This window comes from Ranitomeya imitator, chromosome 4, assembly GCF_032444005.1.
Source record: "Ranitomeya imitator isolate aRanImi1 chromosome 4, aRanImi1.pri, whole genome shotgun sequence".
Classification (NCBI taxonomy): Eukaryota; Metazoa; Chordata; class Amphibia; order Anura; family Dendrobatidae; genus Ranitomeya; species Ranitomeya imitator.
In genome coordinates, this window is record NC_091285.1 from 152,855,117 (window position 1) to 152,870,935 (window position 15,819).

The following is a 15,819-nucleotide window of genomic DNA, read 5'->3' on the forward strand; positions in this document are numbered from 1 at the left end:
ATTATTTAGCATTACCAATGACAAACCCTGGGAATAGCCATTCTGTATATCATACAGTTTGAAACCATGGCTGAGTGATTTGTACAAATGGGACAGAGTTGCATGAAATCTTAACGCTATTGGTCTTGTTCTTCCCTCCCAAGGTTGTCAATAGTCCAGAAATCCTAGGACAATATGTAAAAAAAATGGGGCACTTTTTCACCATGTCCAACTACAACCGCTGGCAAAAATTATGGAACCACCGGCCTTGGAGGATGTTCATTCAGTTTAATTTTGTAGAAAAAAAAAGCAGATCACAGACATGGCACAAAACTAAAGTCATTTCAAATGGCAACTTTCTGGCTTTAAGAGACACTAAAAGAAAATCAAGAACAAAAAATGTGGTAGTCAGTAATGGTTACTTTTTTTAACCAAGCAGAGGGGAAAAATTATGGAATCACTCAATTCTGAGGAAAAAATTATAGAATCACCCTGTAAATTTTCATACCCAAAAATAACACCTGGATCAAATTAGATCTGCTCGTTAGTCTGCATCTAAAAAGAACTCTTGCAATGAGACTTCTCAGATGGGTCGGGTATTACAATAAAAGCAAGATAAAAAAAGTTTCACAGATGTGACTTTGGCATACACACTATACACACTATATACACTATAAAATAAACTTTTACCTTGCTCTGTGTGTAATACAGGCTTTAACTATCAGAATCTTGGAACAATATTTATTGGGGAAAAAAAACAAGACAAAAACTCACTCCTTAAGAGACCCCAGGCAGACTCCACTAGTCAGTGGGGGTCCATCATGGGCCATTTGGAGCAGAAGTCATGATGCAGTGACCATACAAACTGAAGCCACAGTGCACACAGACCTTACCAATAATCCACATATATAATGTGAACATAGCCCACTATACATCATACCAACAGCACCTAACAGACACCATCAGCCTTCGTTTAGTCTTGTGACAGCAGAGATCAGTGCTGGATGTACTATTCTTGAGGTCAATACTGCAGATAAATGTTTCAAAAGGGAATCTTACACTGAGTTTTGCCATCTAATCTGAGAAGTTTATCATCAGATCATCACTAAATGGCTAGTAAACCTGCAGCCATGTAGTTTCGTCCATATTCATGAGCTCTGTATAACTTCACCCCCACTTCTGATTAGCAGCTTTCTGCCTATGCACAGTACACCAAAAGCTGCTAATCAGGTGTGGGGTAAGGGTACCGTCACACTATAACATTTCGATCGCTACGACGGTACGATTTGTGACGTTCCAGCGATATCGTTACGATATCGCTCAGCGATCAGCGATCAGGGATCCTGCTGAGAATCGTACGTCGTAGCAGATCGTATGGAACTTTCTTTCATCGCTGGATCTCCCGCTGTCATCGCTAGATCGGTGTGTGTGACACCGATCTAGCGATCTAGCGATGCGATCCAGCGTTCGCTTGTAACCAGGGTAAACATTGGGTAACTAAGCGCAGGACCGCGCTTAGTTACCCGATGTTTACCCTGGTTACAAGCGTTAAACTAAAAAAAAACAAACAGCACATACTTACATTCTGGTGTCCGTCAGGTCCCTTGCAGTCTGCTTCCAGCACTGTGACTGCCGGCCGTAAAGTGAAAGCAGAGCACAGCGGCTGTGCTTTCACTTTCACTTTACGGCCGGCAGTCACTGAGTGCGGGAAGCAGACTGCAAGGGACCTGATGGACACCAGAATGTAAGTATGTGCTGTTTGTTTTTTTAGTTTAACGCTTGTAACCAGGGTAAACATCGGGTAACTAAGCGCGGTCCTGCGCTTAGTTACCCGATGTTTACCCTGGTTACCCAGGGACCTCGGCATCGTTGGTCGCTGGAGAGCTGTCTGTGTGACAGCTCCCCAGCGACCACACTACGATTTACCTACGATCACGGCCAGGTCATATCGCTGGTCGTGATCGTAGGTAAATCGTATAGTGTGACGGTACCCTAAGGTTATACAGAGCTCAGCATTCACACAACTGGTAGATTTTCAGCAAATAAAACAGATCAAAACTGCAGAAAGTAACCCAGAGAGTGATACATTGCTGGAATTCAATTATCTGCCCCTACATCATGCTGGGGCAAAAGCCTGCCGACAGATTCCATTTAAGAGCATTGTGAAAAGAGCTCAGAGCTTTTTTCATTCAAATTCAAAAAGAAAAAAATAGAGGGATAAAGAGCTGGAATTTGTACTGTACAAGTTACCAGCTAACCTGATGACTATACAAAGGAAATAAAGCATGTTGGTTCCATCAGCTGAAAATCTCTTGAAAATATATCCTTATGCCGATGAGCTGATAATGTGATAAGCTACAAAAGGCGACACAAATGTAGGTTCACAAATCGCTGATTCAAGGGGATACCAACCATTTCCCCCCAAAAAATATAAAGGAAAATGTCCGATAAGATTATGCATTTAGAAACCTTTATATAAATCCTACAGATAAAAAAATGCCCCTAAAACACTGCATGTATAATGAATGGCTTTCAGACCAGTTCCAAACAGATTTTCGTAAAAACAGAGCCTGGTCTCAGTTGTTAGCCTTTGGCTGTTCTTAAAAATGTGTTTCAGATGTGGTTCATCACAGACTTCAGATTTGTATATTACACAATGCTGAGAGTCCAGAGTCAACATCAAAGCAAGAAAGTAAATATTTAGTAGAGTCAAAATAAGGCATAAAGCAAATGCCTGCAGCTCATGCAATATAGGTCAGCTACTAGAAATAGAAGGATCACTTTCCATGTGGTTTTCATTTGAGCCAATGTTTTGCCCATTCATCCCCACATTGTCACATGTTCTAGAGTCTAGGATATAGCCTTCAGTTACATAGCCAGTGACAGGAATGCCTTAATAAATTACATTAACAGTAACATTTATGTAAAACAAAAAACTGTACCTGCCTCTATAGATAGATATGGATTCCACAAAAATCTACTTACTCATCGATTATCAAATCTGGTGCAAAATACAGCACTGCTCCATTGGCTTGTTTGTAAGACCTCCATCCGAGGGCAAAAACCATGAGAAACATCCAGGAATACTGAAGAAGGGTCATTTGGTCATCCAAGTGCAGATTTCTGAAACCTAAGCGCAAAATGAGGAATAAATGATACATAGGCTCCTACACCAAAATTCCAGCAATCAACAGACTTCCAAAAAACCCCCCAGAAAAGTGCGTGCAAGATGGGTGACCTGGTTAGACACCGATTAAGTAAACCCTTTAAAACATGGCTGGCACAATAAAGATAGCCCCGTACTAACCCCTTGTGCAAGAACATTACACACAGTGGTGCTGGTGCTCTTTTCTATGGCCTTCGATAACTATGCAGTTTAGTAGGTGGTCGGTTTGGCATCTGTCCAAATACTACAGTAATGCCAAACTAAGGTCGGTAAAACTTGGTTCTCGAATAGCCGCTTTAGGGCCAATGATAATTCCAGTAGGCCGTGTGCCTGGGGTAAGCCAGCAGTTGCACTTATGACAGAAAGCTGCATCTGCTGTAATGTTACATAGGACAGTTATCAGACGGTCAGACACAGGACAGGTGGGCTCCTGTGTGACTTAAGCGGGTCTTTAGTGTCTGACCGTCTGATAACTGTAATGTTACATAGCACTTTACAAGTCAAAAGTGAGACAAGAATTTAAGAAAGCAATTCTGCAAACCCAAAATTACCTGGTATGGCCTTCGCCCATTTCACAGCAGATACCACTTGGCGCCCACCTAGCATATTCATTGACGACATCAGTCTCCATGCCGTTTCAGGCAGGGTGCTGTCATATCCGGCATACAGAACCTCAGGCTCTATAGCCTCCAGCAAGGAGATGAGGGTGGGGGTAAGTTGTGCTACAGAAGCAGGGACAATGGTCTTGCTCATCGAACCTTCAGGAAGTTCACGCACTGCTGGTACAGTCGACTGCTGAATTCCTTTAATCTTCTTTTTAGTTTTACGTGCTAAACAAATTAAAAAAAAAAATACATACGGTATATATTTTACCTCCCATTTTCAAAACATTTCATTACAGGGCATTTTACATAGGACTGGCACGGTAATTCTGACTGCACAGGACTGTAAAGTCAGTGTAGAGCTTGTACTGCCAGATGAACCAATACAAGTCAGGGATTGAGGCAATACTGATATACTCTAGTCTTATAAACGGTCCCCATATCAACATGACAAATCAGAATGGAATTATGGCAAGTAATCATACGGACAACTTTTTTTTTTTTTTTTTTATAAATCGGAAAAGGTTTTACAGCCCCTGAAGTGCCACGGTCTTGGCTTTTTTTGGCAAACAAATTCAAGTAAAATCAGGACACAATAACTAGATCTATATTAAAATACATGTTTACAGACACGTTCATAAGCCGTTTAATATGCTGCCGACTAGCTATTGAAGAACGGCGATGATTGTGTAATTCTTAATGGGGTTGTCCACTACTTTGACAGCCCCTTCTCAATGGCTATCTTCCCCTTAGCCATTACCAGCCAATACTCTCCTCCAGTGATGACGGCACTGGCTCTCACGGGGCTCGTGGGATGTTGGGCCATGTGAGCCCCGCAGTAAATCAGCGGCTGCTTCACTCACTTCCTTCGGCCCAAGTGACATTCAGGGGAAGAAGGAACAGCCTCTTACTTCTTCCAGGTTTAGTTTGGTCCAAGTGAGGAAAGCTAGGATGAACATTGGGCGCACGTCTCACCTTTTTACCTCCTGCCCGAAAGTAAAAAAATTTAGTCCTAGCTGGCCAGTCCTGTTGTAAAACTGGCAAAGCCACTTTATGATTCAGGGCCTGTGTACAACTTATCAATTATGTATAGTGTATGTAATAAAGCAATTTACATATTACACTAAATAGAACTTACACAACATTATCAGACACATCCACTGTGGGCCACCCAGCACAAGTCTTAGGGTGTCCATTCTCAAGTGTGTCCATTCTCAAGTGTCAATACAATGATCGGGGTGCAGACAAATCATGGAGCCCAATATTATATACACAATTATTTTTTATTTTTAATTAGGTCGCCATTAGTGGTATGCACTGGCAATGATAATCAGGCTCTGTATAATTTGAACACGTACAAATAAGCATCCACAGGGAGATTGGCACTTTTTGTCTCATTAAAAATGGCCTCTACTATGATGCAATTTAACCAATATACTAAAAAGGAAGCAGTCATGTCAGCTAAACCACAGCATGAATTCGAGCCTGGCTGCACGATTGTAGGTAGACCTTGGTAATCTGGGAAATCCTCTAGCATTTAAAAAAAAAAAAAAAACAGTCCTACACACGGGGTAGACCAGTCTGGCAACTCCTCAGTTTTCTCCGAGCACTTCTGCACCACTGAAGCCATGTATGATTTATTTCACATTCATGCCGCTTGTGGTTTGTACAGCATGAATCAAGTCACAGGTTCCCTTTAAGATAACTGTTCCACTTCCAATCCTTCAGATGATATACAGGTGAGACCAAGTCTCCATACTTCTATCAGCTGCCGCACACAACTGAGCTTTCCTGGTCTGAGTCATTGCATGTCGGGGAACAGTTTACTGCCGGAGGCTAGTAAGTGCAAATCAAATTCTGAAGGGTCGGCGATCCCGAGAGGCATCCTGTAGATCAGGGGTGTCAAACTGCATTCCTCGAGGGCTGCAAACAGGTCACGTTTTCAGGATTTCCTTGTACTGCACAGGTGATAATTTAATCACCTACACAAATAATGAGTTGGTGATTAAATTATCACCTGTGCAGTACAAGGAAATCCTGAAAACATGACCTGTTTGCAGCCCTCGAGGAATGCAGTTTGACACCCCTGCTGTAGATCATTACTTCTAAAATTACCAGCAATCAATTCTTCATTTATTTTGCTTGAATATATGTTGTATTCTCTTTCCTGAAGTAAAAATGGTCGTCCTAACATCTGACCAAGAGTGTCCATACTGAGCATTTGCTGTGTTTGGTGCGGAGATTTCTGCTGCAGTTTACAGTACCAGTAAAGGGACTCCGATTACTGAGATCCCATGCACATGTTGAATTTTTTCCCTGCACATCAATATACTAGTGATGTGATGAGTGAATGTGTTCGGATATCTTGTTATCTGTGCATGCTCGGCTGTTATCCGACTATCTTGGATAGTGCGAATGCATGATTTGCGGCTGTTCAGCAATCCCACATGTGTTCAGGCTGCAACAGCAGTGAGACATGCAGCCGCGGGGACTTGAACATATTATTCGAGCACGCTGAAGATACTCTGATAATATCACATTCGCTCAATCACTACAAAATACACAATGTAAGCAGCATTTTCCTGCCAAGAGACATTTTTGTTGCTGAAATTTCTGCTGAGTTCTCAACGTGTGCACACAAACCTAAGATAGCAGGTAAGGCATGTAGCTAAACCAGTCCTTCTGCAATATAAAGAAGGCATTTCACCTATGGTGGAAAAATGAAAGTGTGTGTGTGCGCGCGTGTGTGTCCCAGGAGGCCGAACAGTGGCTTCACGCACCCCATTTTTCAAGGAGTTTTTGGTGCAGAAACGCCAAGTTTAAGAAGAGATTTGACTTAAAGAATTTGAGTTTTCACTAAATTTCTGTGCCAAAAACACAAAAATATGGGTTTGTTCACAAGTTGGAATATTCGATAATATTTCCATTGACGAAAGCCAATCCTTGAACTTCCATGCTAAAACTGCTAATTTTTGTGGTCTATATTCCCAGTTGGGAGAAAAATTCCTGCCATGGGAATTGTATGCAATACCTGTCCAACTCACAGTCACAAACACTAGTTATTTAAAAGAGTAAAGTTCTTTTATGAACCTTGTACATGGTTTCCTAAAGAAATCTTCTGACATGTCCTTATTGTGCCAAGACCTCCACTGATAAGTGGAACAAAGGTAGAAGCGCCCACGGGTCCCATGTCCCAGTGATGTAGGGGCTTCTAAGAATGGTTAAGAATCAAGTGCAATACATGCTGTGCTGCCCAGGACATCAACATTCAGACATGGACGAGAGGTTGTATGCTAAGGAAAAAAAATAAAATGTTAGTTCCAATTTAGACACCATCACAAGCTTTTTTAATCCTCTGCTGTTTCTATTCTCAATGTCCATGGAGCGGTTGAACTGTAGTAAGTGGGAGTCTGTCAGCAAGTAGCGGCATTTCACACTTATAAAATAGTTGTAACCCATGACTTGAAGCACTGCCGGCTCATGCATTTTTGAGCCTCATCTTCTAAAAATGTATCTTACTATTGTATCTTAAGGCCCCTTCACATTAAGCGACGCTGCAGTGATACCGACAACGATCCGGATCGCTGCAGCGTCGCTGTGTGGTCGCTGGAGAGCTGTCACACAGACAGCTCTCCAGCGACCAACGATCCCGAAGTCCCCGGGTAACCAGGGTAAACATCGGGTTACTAAGCGCAGGACCGCGCTTAGTAACCCGATGTTTACCCTGGTTACCAGCGTAAAAAAAACAAAAAACACTACATGCTTACCTAACGCTGTCTGTCCCCGGCACTGTGCTCTGCACTCCTCCTGTACTGGCTGTGAGCACAGCGGCCGGAAAGCAGAGCGGTGACGTCACCGCTCTGCTTTCCGGCTGACCGACGCTCACAGCCAGTACAGGAGGAGTGCAGAGCACAGCGCCGGGGACAGACAGCGGTAGGCAAGTATGTAGTGTTTGTTTTTTTTACTTTTACGCTGGTAACCAGGGTAAACATCGGGTTACTAAGCGCGGCCCTGCGCTTAGTTACCCGATGTTTACCCTGGTTACCAGTGAAGACATCGCTGGATCGGTGTCACACACGCCGATCCAGCGATGTCCACGGGAGATCCAGCGACGAAATAAAGTTCTGGACTTTGTTCAGCGACCAACGATCTCCCAGCAGGGGCCTGATCGTTGGTCGCTGTCACACATAACGATTTCCTTAACTATATCGTTGCTACGTCACAAAAAGCAACGATATCGTTAACGATATCGTTATGTGTGAAGGTACCTTTATTCTAGGGATGCATTCATTTCTGTCCAAATTAATAAGAGGTCAAAATTTTAATCATTACTAAACATTATAGCCATGCTACTGTAAGTAGTCATGGAAATGTATCCCTGATGAATATCCAAAATGACAGATGTCATCAGATTAGTGCTCACTTTTACAAGTGCAAACGCTCAGCAGTGATTTACAGCTATAGCATGCATTGGGTGAATGTGTGAATACATGGCTGTGGTAAGAGATCAATTGCAGGATTTCTAGCTGTTTACATCAGTCAGCTATCAAAAGACTGACAGTCACTTCCAAACAGAAATCCGGAGTGAACAGATGCAGCCCTCAGGCTTTTTTTTTTTTTGTTAAATTACAGCATTATCCTACCTTCCCATATAAATGAAGGCTTTAGCCTAGGAGAGGATTCACATTAGATGTGTACCCAGCAGCCATGATAAGGCGATTCTCATTGCTGGGAACCTATGAATTGGCCAATTTATGCATAAAGTAATCTCAATTTTTCATATTTTCTAGAGCAGTAATGCAATTCAAGTTTCATATATTTCATATATGCATGTTATAGCACCACAGAGTGCTACTTTATTTGTTGGTCAGTCCACTAGGCTGGGCTGTTATTGTGCCATAACTACACGGCAATCAACAGCCGACAGCCTCTAGTAGAATGCTGGCCAAGGGGTCATAAATCTTAAGGTCTACATTTCAGAATACTTGGGAGCATCTTATTTCTGACTACTATTTTACTCATTTATATGGCACCATTAATTTCCACAGTGTTTTAAGACAATCACTGTCCCCAGTGGGGCGCACAGTCAAAATCTCCTATGATCAGGTCTGAGTGTGTTGTCTCAGTACATGCCAGTTTCCTCCAACACAGACAAGGGGAGAATATACAAGCTCCTTGCAGGTGTTATCCTTGGTGTGATTTGAACATAAGACCCCAGCGCCGCACACCTGCAATGCCAACCACTGAGCCAAAAAACAAAAGACAGGCACTATAGAGGAATATAGGCATCAGACTGTCCCCTGTTGCCGTTACATTGGAAGCACTTCATTTACTTTTGTTGCCTATCCATTCTGTACCACATCAATTATAGAAAATACTTGCATATATTTAGGCTGTGTGCACACGCTGCAGATTTTTCTGCGTATCCGCAGCGGATTTGGCCGCTGCGGATCCGCAGCAGTTTTCCCAAAGTTTACAGTACAATGTAAACCTATGGGAAAAAAACCGCTGTGCACATGCTGCGGAAAAAGCCGCGCGGAAACGCTGCGGATTATTTTCCGCAGCATGTCAATTGTTTGTGCGGATTCCACAGCGGGTTTCAACCAGCACCAATAGGAAAGTGCTGGTGAAAACCCGCAGAAGAAACCGCAAGAAAATCCGCAGTGAAAACCACAGTGGTTTTGCACTGCGGATTTTCCAAATCCGCTGCGGAAAAATCCGCAGGAAAATCCGCAGCGTGGGCACATACCCTAACTGTACCTTATGTTATGGCCATTCGGCCTGACTGATCTGGTATGTTCAGACAAAATATATAAGGGGTCCACAGGACCAAAAAGTAAGTCACAGGTGAGAAAAAACCTTCGGTACTAAATTGACAGATTTGAAAAAATTGTTTATGGAGCCAGCCCATAAGAGAAAGATTTATATAATCGCCAATGTCTTGGCTCATCACTAGTACTGACTAGCACCTGGACACAACCTTGTTGATGGCCAGAAAGGCAGAAACTGATAAATAAATCTGTCTTATGGGCAAGTGTCAATTTAGTGACTAATGTTTCTTCGTGATCTGGCATGAAAAATTTTCTGCAAAACCCAAGTTTTTATAGGTGTCTGGGTTCCCTTCAGCTGTGTTCGCATCAAGCTTAAAGAGCATATAGACCCAATTATAGGCTTGGACATGTTTAACATGCCCATAGTACTTTTTTCCCCCATAGACAAAAAAAAAACACACAAAAAAAAACACGTCTTTAGCCTTCATTGGACTGGTGTCCATCTGCATACTGATTATGTAGAGGGTAGAGATTTATATCTTTACAACCCTATTGCATTTCTAAAAAAAGGGATACACAACAGCCTACCACAAAAATCTTACTGCTCAGAATCTTACGCACTGCATACTTAAATATACTGGAGCGTTGGGGACCATGAAAGATTGGTCTTAACTTACCCAAAAAATTCCTTAAAAACAAAACCCAAATAATCTTTGTGTTGCACACATGGAGTAGGAGCAGCTTCTCATTTGATCTTCCTTACTGTAACTGTTCCATAGAAAGCACTGCCAGAGCATACAGTACGCTTTTCTACCTCCTGGACCTGGAAATACTGCACATATTTAAATTTGGAAAACAGTGATGCTTTTCATTGGAGCCAGAGGGGAATGCTACAGTAAGACTGATATTTACTTTGGAAAGGAAGAGCCGCAGTTTCCATGCACAGGCTTACCCTTAAATCCTCATACCAGAGACAGCACATACACTGGTGGAGACCTTGTTTATGCCAATTTCAGGCCAATCCAACACATTTTCAAGGGTGAAAAATATAAAAAAGTTATGTCATCCCGTTCCACGAATTCTATTTTCTCTCTAGCCTTCCAGAACTTGGCAGGGGTCTACGTCCCAAAGCAGAGTTAAATAAGAGCACTGGCAGGACAGAGATTTAGCCGATACACCCCTAAAGAGAGGCACTGCGAGGGTTACTCCGCTTCCCGGCGGTTCTTATTGCTTCATACAATCCATTCTACACTCCAATGCTAATACTTTAGGGTAGAACAGAAATCGCTCTAGACAACGCTTGCCGAGCCATTTATTGGCCCCTTGGGGAAATGTTAGTTCACGTCTGTTTACTGGAGAAAATAGTCAGCTCAATTGTACAGGGATAGATAGGCTTTAGTGTGGGGAACCTCAACGAGGCCAGGGAGAACTGCAAGATTTCAGGTTTTCCTTCAAATAAAAAAAAAAAATACAACTGGCCATTTTCTGATCGTACATGTCCTTTAACGTGTCAAACTTCTATCATTGGGAAAAGGCTTGGGAGATTCTCCCATACACACACACACAAGACTGTCCGCTGAACGAGTCAACAGTCTTGTGTCTGAGGACCCCAACTCGCTTTATTGGAGTTTGTTTCAAGCAAGTTCTCAGAATGCTGAACAAGTAAACTTGTCAGGGGGAAAAGATCTAACCTAATTGTGACTTGGATTGACACCATTCTATTAAGGGGAATGGGACGCTCCTTATTCATTAAGGGGAATCTGTCAGCAGATTTCTGCCATGTAAGCTGAGGACAGCATGAGGTAGGGGTTAAAACACAGATTACAACAATGTATCACATGTCTGGGGCTGTGTGCGGTTTACTATAGACTGAAGGATCACTTGGGGATTATCATTGCTCGGCAGCACGTGAGCCCTAGTCAGACCCCGCCCCCTCCTGTGATAAGCAGCTTACTGTCTACAGCTATGTACATTCAGAGCCTGGCGAGGGTCAGGGCAGCTTTCTCAGCTCCGCTGCATTGCTAAACCTAGAAAACACCAAGAACAGTTGCACTCCGTAAACTTAGGTGACATTGCTGGATTCAGGGTGTCGTTGTCTACACTATGCTGCTCTGAGAGGAGGTAGCAAAAACCTGCTGATTCCCTGGCCACCATCTGCACAGAATTATGGGGCCTAAAAGACAAGTATTCCCTTTTCTACGGTCAGTGAAATTTCCCATGTGCTGTGGAGCCCGTGTCACTATATGTTTAGGATGAGGAGAGGTCCAAGTAGGTTAAGTGCACTCCCAACAATTTTGTTGTGACAATATATTGAAACCACTGGCAAGAACATCCATGTAGTCCTAGATTTCCGGCACTGGCATGTATGTAAGTTATTAAGGGCCGATTCCTAACCTCCCCGAATACTCCAGCAGGGAGATTTCGTAATCTTAAGGGGGAAGCAGCAGAACAACATTTGGATCTAATTTTAAAAAGACTCCTTTAGCTTTTAACAAGTGCTTCACTTGTACAACAATGAACATATCGCTTTCCTTCATCTTTACACCAGGCATATACAGACTGGAGAAAGGAAAGAACATTCCTCATGAAGCGATTAAGGGAATCTAAGGACATCGTACAAAGACTGGCTGTGCGCGCCTATGTAAAGTATGTCTATAAATACCGTGGAGACGGTAAATTATGTTCTTTCATCTTGTGATGCGTTTTTACCCCTTTGTCATAAACCTGCATCCACTTCTTAGGGTCTGGCCACTGGCTTGGACGCAAACGCAATTCCTCAGTGGAATCTGTTCTACGTCAATCATTAAAATGCATTATGGTTAATGCTCATTCATATGCAAAAACATATTCTTCCTGTACAAAGTGGTACATGCCGCTCATTGCAAATCAGGCCACTTAGATTGTTTCTCATTATGTACAGAAAGCTGAGAGTGTAAGCGGCCCGTGCACAGATGAGAGGAGGCAAAGTAAAAGGATGCTCCATAACCGCCTCCTCGGTGGAGGATGACCGCGCATTAATGACTCCACAAATAGCACCAGACCTTTCCATTTACCGATGAGTAGAAGGTATTTCAATGCCACGTGTAAAACGCACTACAGGATGCTAGGTCATTAGCAATGTTAGAAGAAATACAAAAACCAATATAGTGACTTCAGGAGAAGAGGTCTATACAAAAATAAATAAATAAATAAATAAATCTATGAAACGGAAGATGTCCCTTTATCATGGTGCTCTGATGTGATAGCAAAAACCTGGGGACTGAGACCCTGATTCCAGCGATTTATCCCTTACTGGGCTGAATGTTGTATTTTTAATAAAAAATAATTTGAACACCACAAGAGGACTAGGAAACCTGCTGCCTTGTCATACTCCATATTCTTGAGCTCTTTATAACAGTCCCCACCACGGATTGGCATATGTGTACACAGTGTTGCCAGTGGTGGTATTCAGCACTCATGAATATGGAAGATTACCTTACAACAGGATTACTAGTTCTCAAGTGATTTTATCAGCAGAAGATAATCACTAAACAAAACATTGAGAAGCCCAGAAAGTGACACTTCGTTCTGGGTCTATCGACATTATGCTGCTCTCATATAGGGTGACAAAGCTTTAAAGGGAATCGGTCACCAAGTTTATTACTATTGGCTTTAATGTTGGTTGCTGAAAGAGTAACAGTCTCTTTAAATGTATTCCATAAATCAAAAGTGCATGAGAAAATTTTGCAATATATTCTATTAGAGAATGAATGATCAATCCAGGAGGAAAAAGCAAACTTGTTAATTCTCAATTTCGAGGTAAAATCTGCATACAGAGAAGATGGTTACATTGGTGTTCGTAAGATTTTGTCCATCATGTCTACCTGATCTAGTATTGGCGCTACCAGGGGTAGCGAGGTAAGAAGAGGCTGCTCACACTGCTGTCCACCATGTCTACCTGATCTAGTATTTGAGCTACCAGGGGTAGCGAGGTAAGAAGAGGCTGCTCACACTGCTGTCCACCATGTCTACCTGATCTAGTATTTGAGCTACCAGGGGTAGCGAGGTAAGAAGAGGCTGCTCACACTGCTGTCCATCATGTCTACCTGATCTAGTATTTGAGCTTCCAGGAGTACCAAGGTAAGAAGAGGCTGCTCACACTGCTGTCCATCATGTCTACCTGATCTAGTATTTGAGCTTCCAGGGGTACCAAGGTAAGAAGAGGCTGCTCACACTGCTGTCCACCATGTCTACCTGATCTAGTATTTGAGCTTCCAGGGGTACCAAGGTAACAAGAGGCTGCTCACACTGCTGTCCATCATGTCTACCTGATCTAGTATTGGAGCTACCAGGGGTACCAAGGTAAGAAGAGGCTGCTTACACTGATATCCACTCATTCTGATCGAATACTGGCGATACCTGCGGTGCTAAAGCCAAAGGGTGGACAGCAGTGTGTGCATAGAGGATCCAGTGACCTGGAGAAGGCTTAACCTGCTGTAGCTCACATCCGCTGTGGCAGCAGAGATTTCTAATGCACATATTCGCATTCACTCTTCCAATTTATGGTACATAGGACAGGGTTTGTCAGAGTAACAAGACAGACATTTTAATAGAGTACACCAAATAACTTCCAAGAAAAAGCAAGTGTAATTAAAGGTAATTTGGAGTGCATGTTGACATTTTTTATTTATAGTTTTCAAATTGGAGTTAGAAAATATTACATTTTCAAGTTATTGCTACTGGCAAAACAAGAACAATTGCTGTATTAAAAAAAGATCTTTATTCCAAGGTTAACCAACACCCACTTTATTGTTCAAACTGGAACTTTGCAAGCCTAGAGGGTTAATTAGTTTTAAACATGTGACTTAAAGGGATTGTGCAGAACTTTGTATTGATAGCCCTGTAGACGGTGAGCCCTCGTGGGCAGGTTCCTCTCTCCTCCTGTACTTGCGTGTACGCCTTGTATTGCTCATGCTTATTGTGCTTGAATTTATTTGCCCCTTTTTCACATGAAAAGCGCCAGCAGGAGATAATCACTAAACCCTATGGGCCAGATGTTGAGCTGCTAAACCCTATGGGCCAGACGTCGAGCTGCTAAACCCTATGAGCCAGACGTCGAGCTGCTAAACTCTGTGGGCCAGACGTCAAGCTGCTAAACCCTATGGGCCAGACTAAGCTACTAAAACCCTATGAGCCAGACGTAGAGCTACTAAAACCCTATGGGCCAGACGTCAAGCTGCTAAACCCTATGGGCCAGACGTAGAGCTGCATGAGACTCTGCCTCCAGGTATTATAAATATAAGGGTTCATTACCAGTGTGAGACATGTAATGGCTGCTATCAATGCCACAGATCTGCAGGGAGATGAGAACTGATATCTGCAGGTGTCCCGCAGCGCTTTAAGGTACCGTCACACTTAGCGACGCTGCAGCGATACCGACAACGATCCGGATCGCTGCAGCGTCGCTGTTTGGTCGCTGGAGAGCTGTCACACAGACCGCTCTCCAGCGACCAACGATGCCGGTAACCAGAGTAAACATCGGGTTACTAAGCGCAGGGCCACGCTTAGTAACCCGATGTTTACCCTGGTTACCATCGTTAAAGTAAAAAAAAACAACCACTACATACTTACCTACCGCTGTCTGTCCCCGGCGCTATGCTTCTCTGGTCTGGCTGTGAGCACCGGGCAGCCGGAAAGCAGAGCGGTGACGTCACCGCTCTGCTTTCCGGCCGCTGTGCTCACAGCCAGAGCAGAGAAGCACAGCGCCGGGGACAGACAGCGGTAGGTAAGTATGTAGCGTTTGTTTTTTTTACTTTAACGATGGTAACCAGGGTAAACATCGGGTTACTAAGCGCGGCCCTGCGCTTGGTTACCCGATGTTTACCCTGGTTACCAGCGAAGACATCGCTGAATCGGTGTCACACACGCCGATTCAGCGATGTCTGCGGGAGAGCCAGCGACGAAACAAAGTTCTGGACTTTCTTCCCCGACCAGCGACAGCACAGCAGGGGCCTGATCGCTGCTGCCTGTCACACTGGACGATATCGCTAGCGAGGACGCTACAACGTCACGGATCGCTAGCGATATCGTCTAGTGTGACGGTACCTTAAGTCTACCGTAACACTTTCACTGGTAATTTTTTTTTTTTATTAATAATCCCTGGAGGCCGATTCTCATGCAACTCTAGGCCTGGTCCATAAACTTTACAGTTCATTTACATATAAGAAAAATGATTTCTTGGAAATAGACATCAATTGCAGATATCAATTTATCATGTTATTCAGCCTCCTATGACCTACATGCCCATATAGATGGCTTATTT

At 43.2% G+C, this 15,819-nt stretch overlaps 1 protein-coding gene across 1 annotated transcript in view; it reads right to left on the reverse strand.

Annotated features, from left to right (window-relative positions):
- Positions 1–15,819, reverse strand: part of NR3C1 (nuclear receptor subfamily 3 group C member 1) — a 175,852-nt gene that overhangs the window by 15,824 nt on the left and 144,209 nt on the right. The window contains exons 5-6 of the mRNA XM_069764057.1: positions 3,697–3,975; positions 2,965–3,109 (exon numbers count right to left, since the gene is read on the reverse strand). Coding sequence (XP_069620158.1) covers positions 2,965–3,109; positions 3,697–3,975 — 424 coding nt within the window. The remainder of the gene's footprint in view (positions 1–2,964; positions 3,110–3,696; positions 3,976–15,819) is intronic.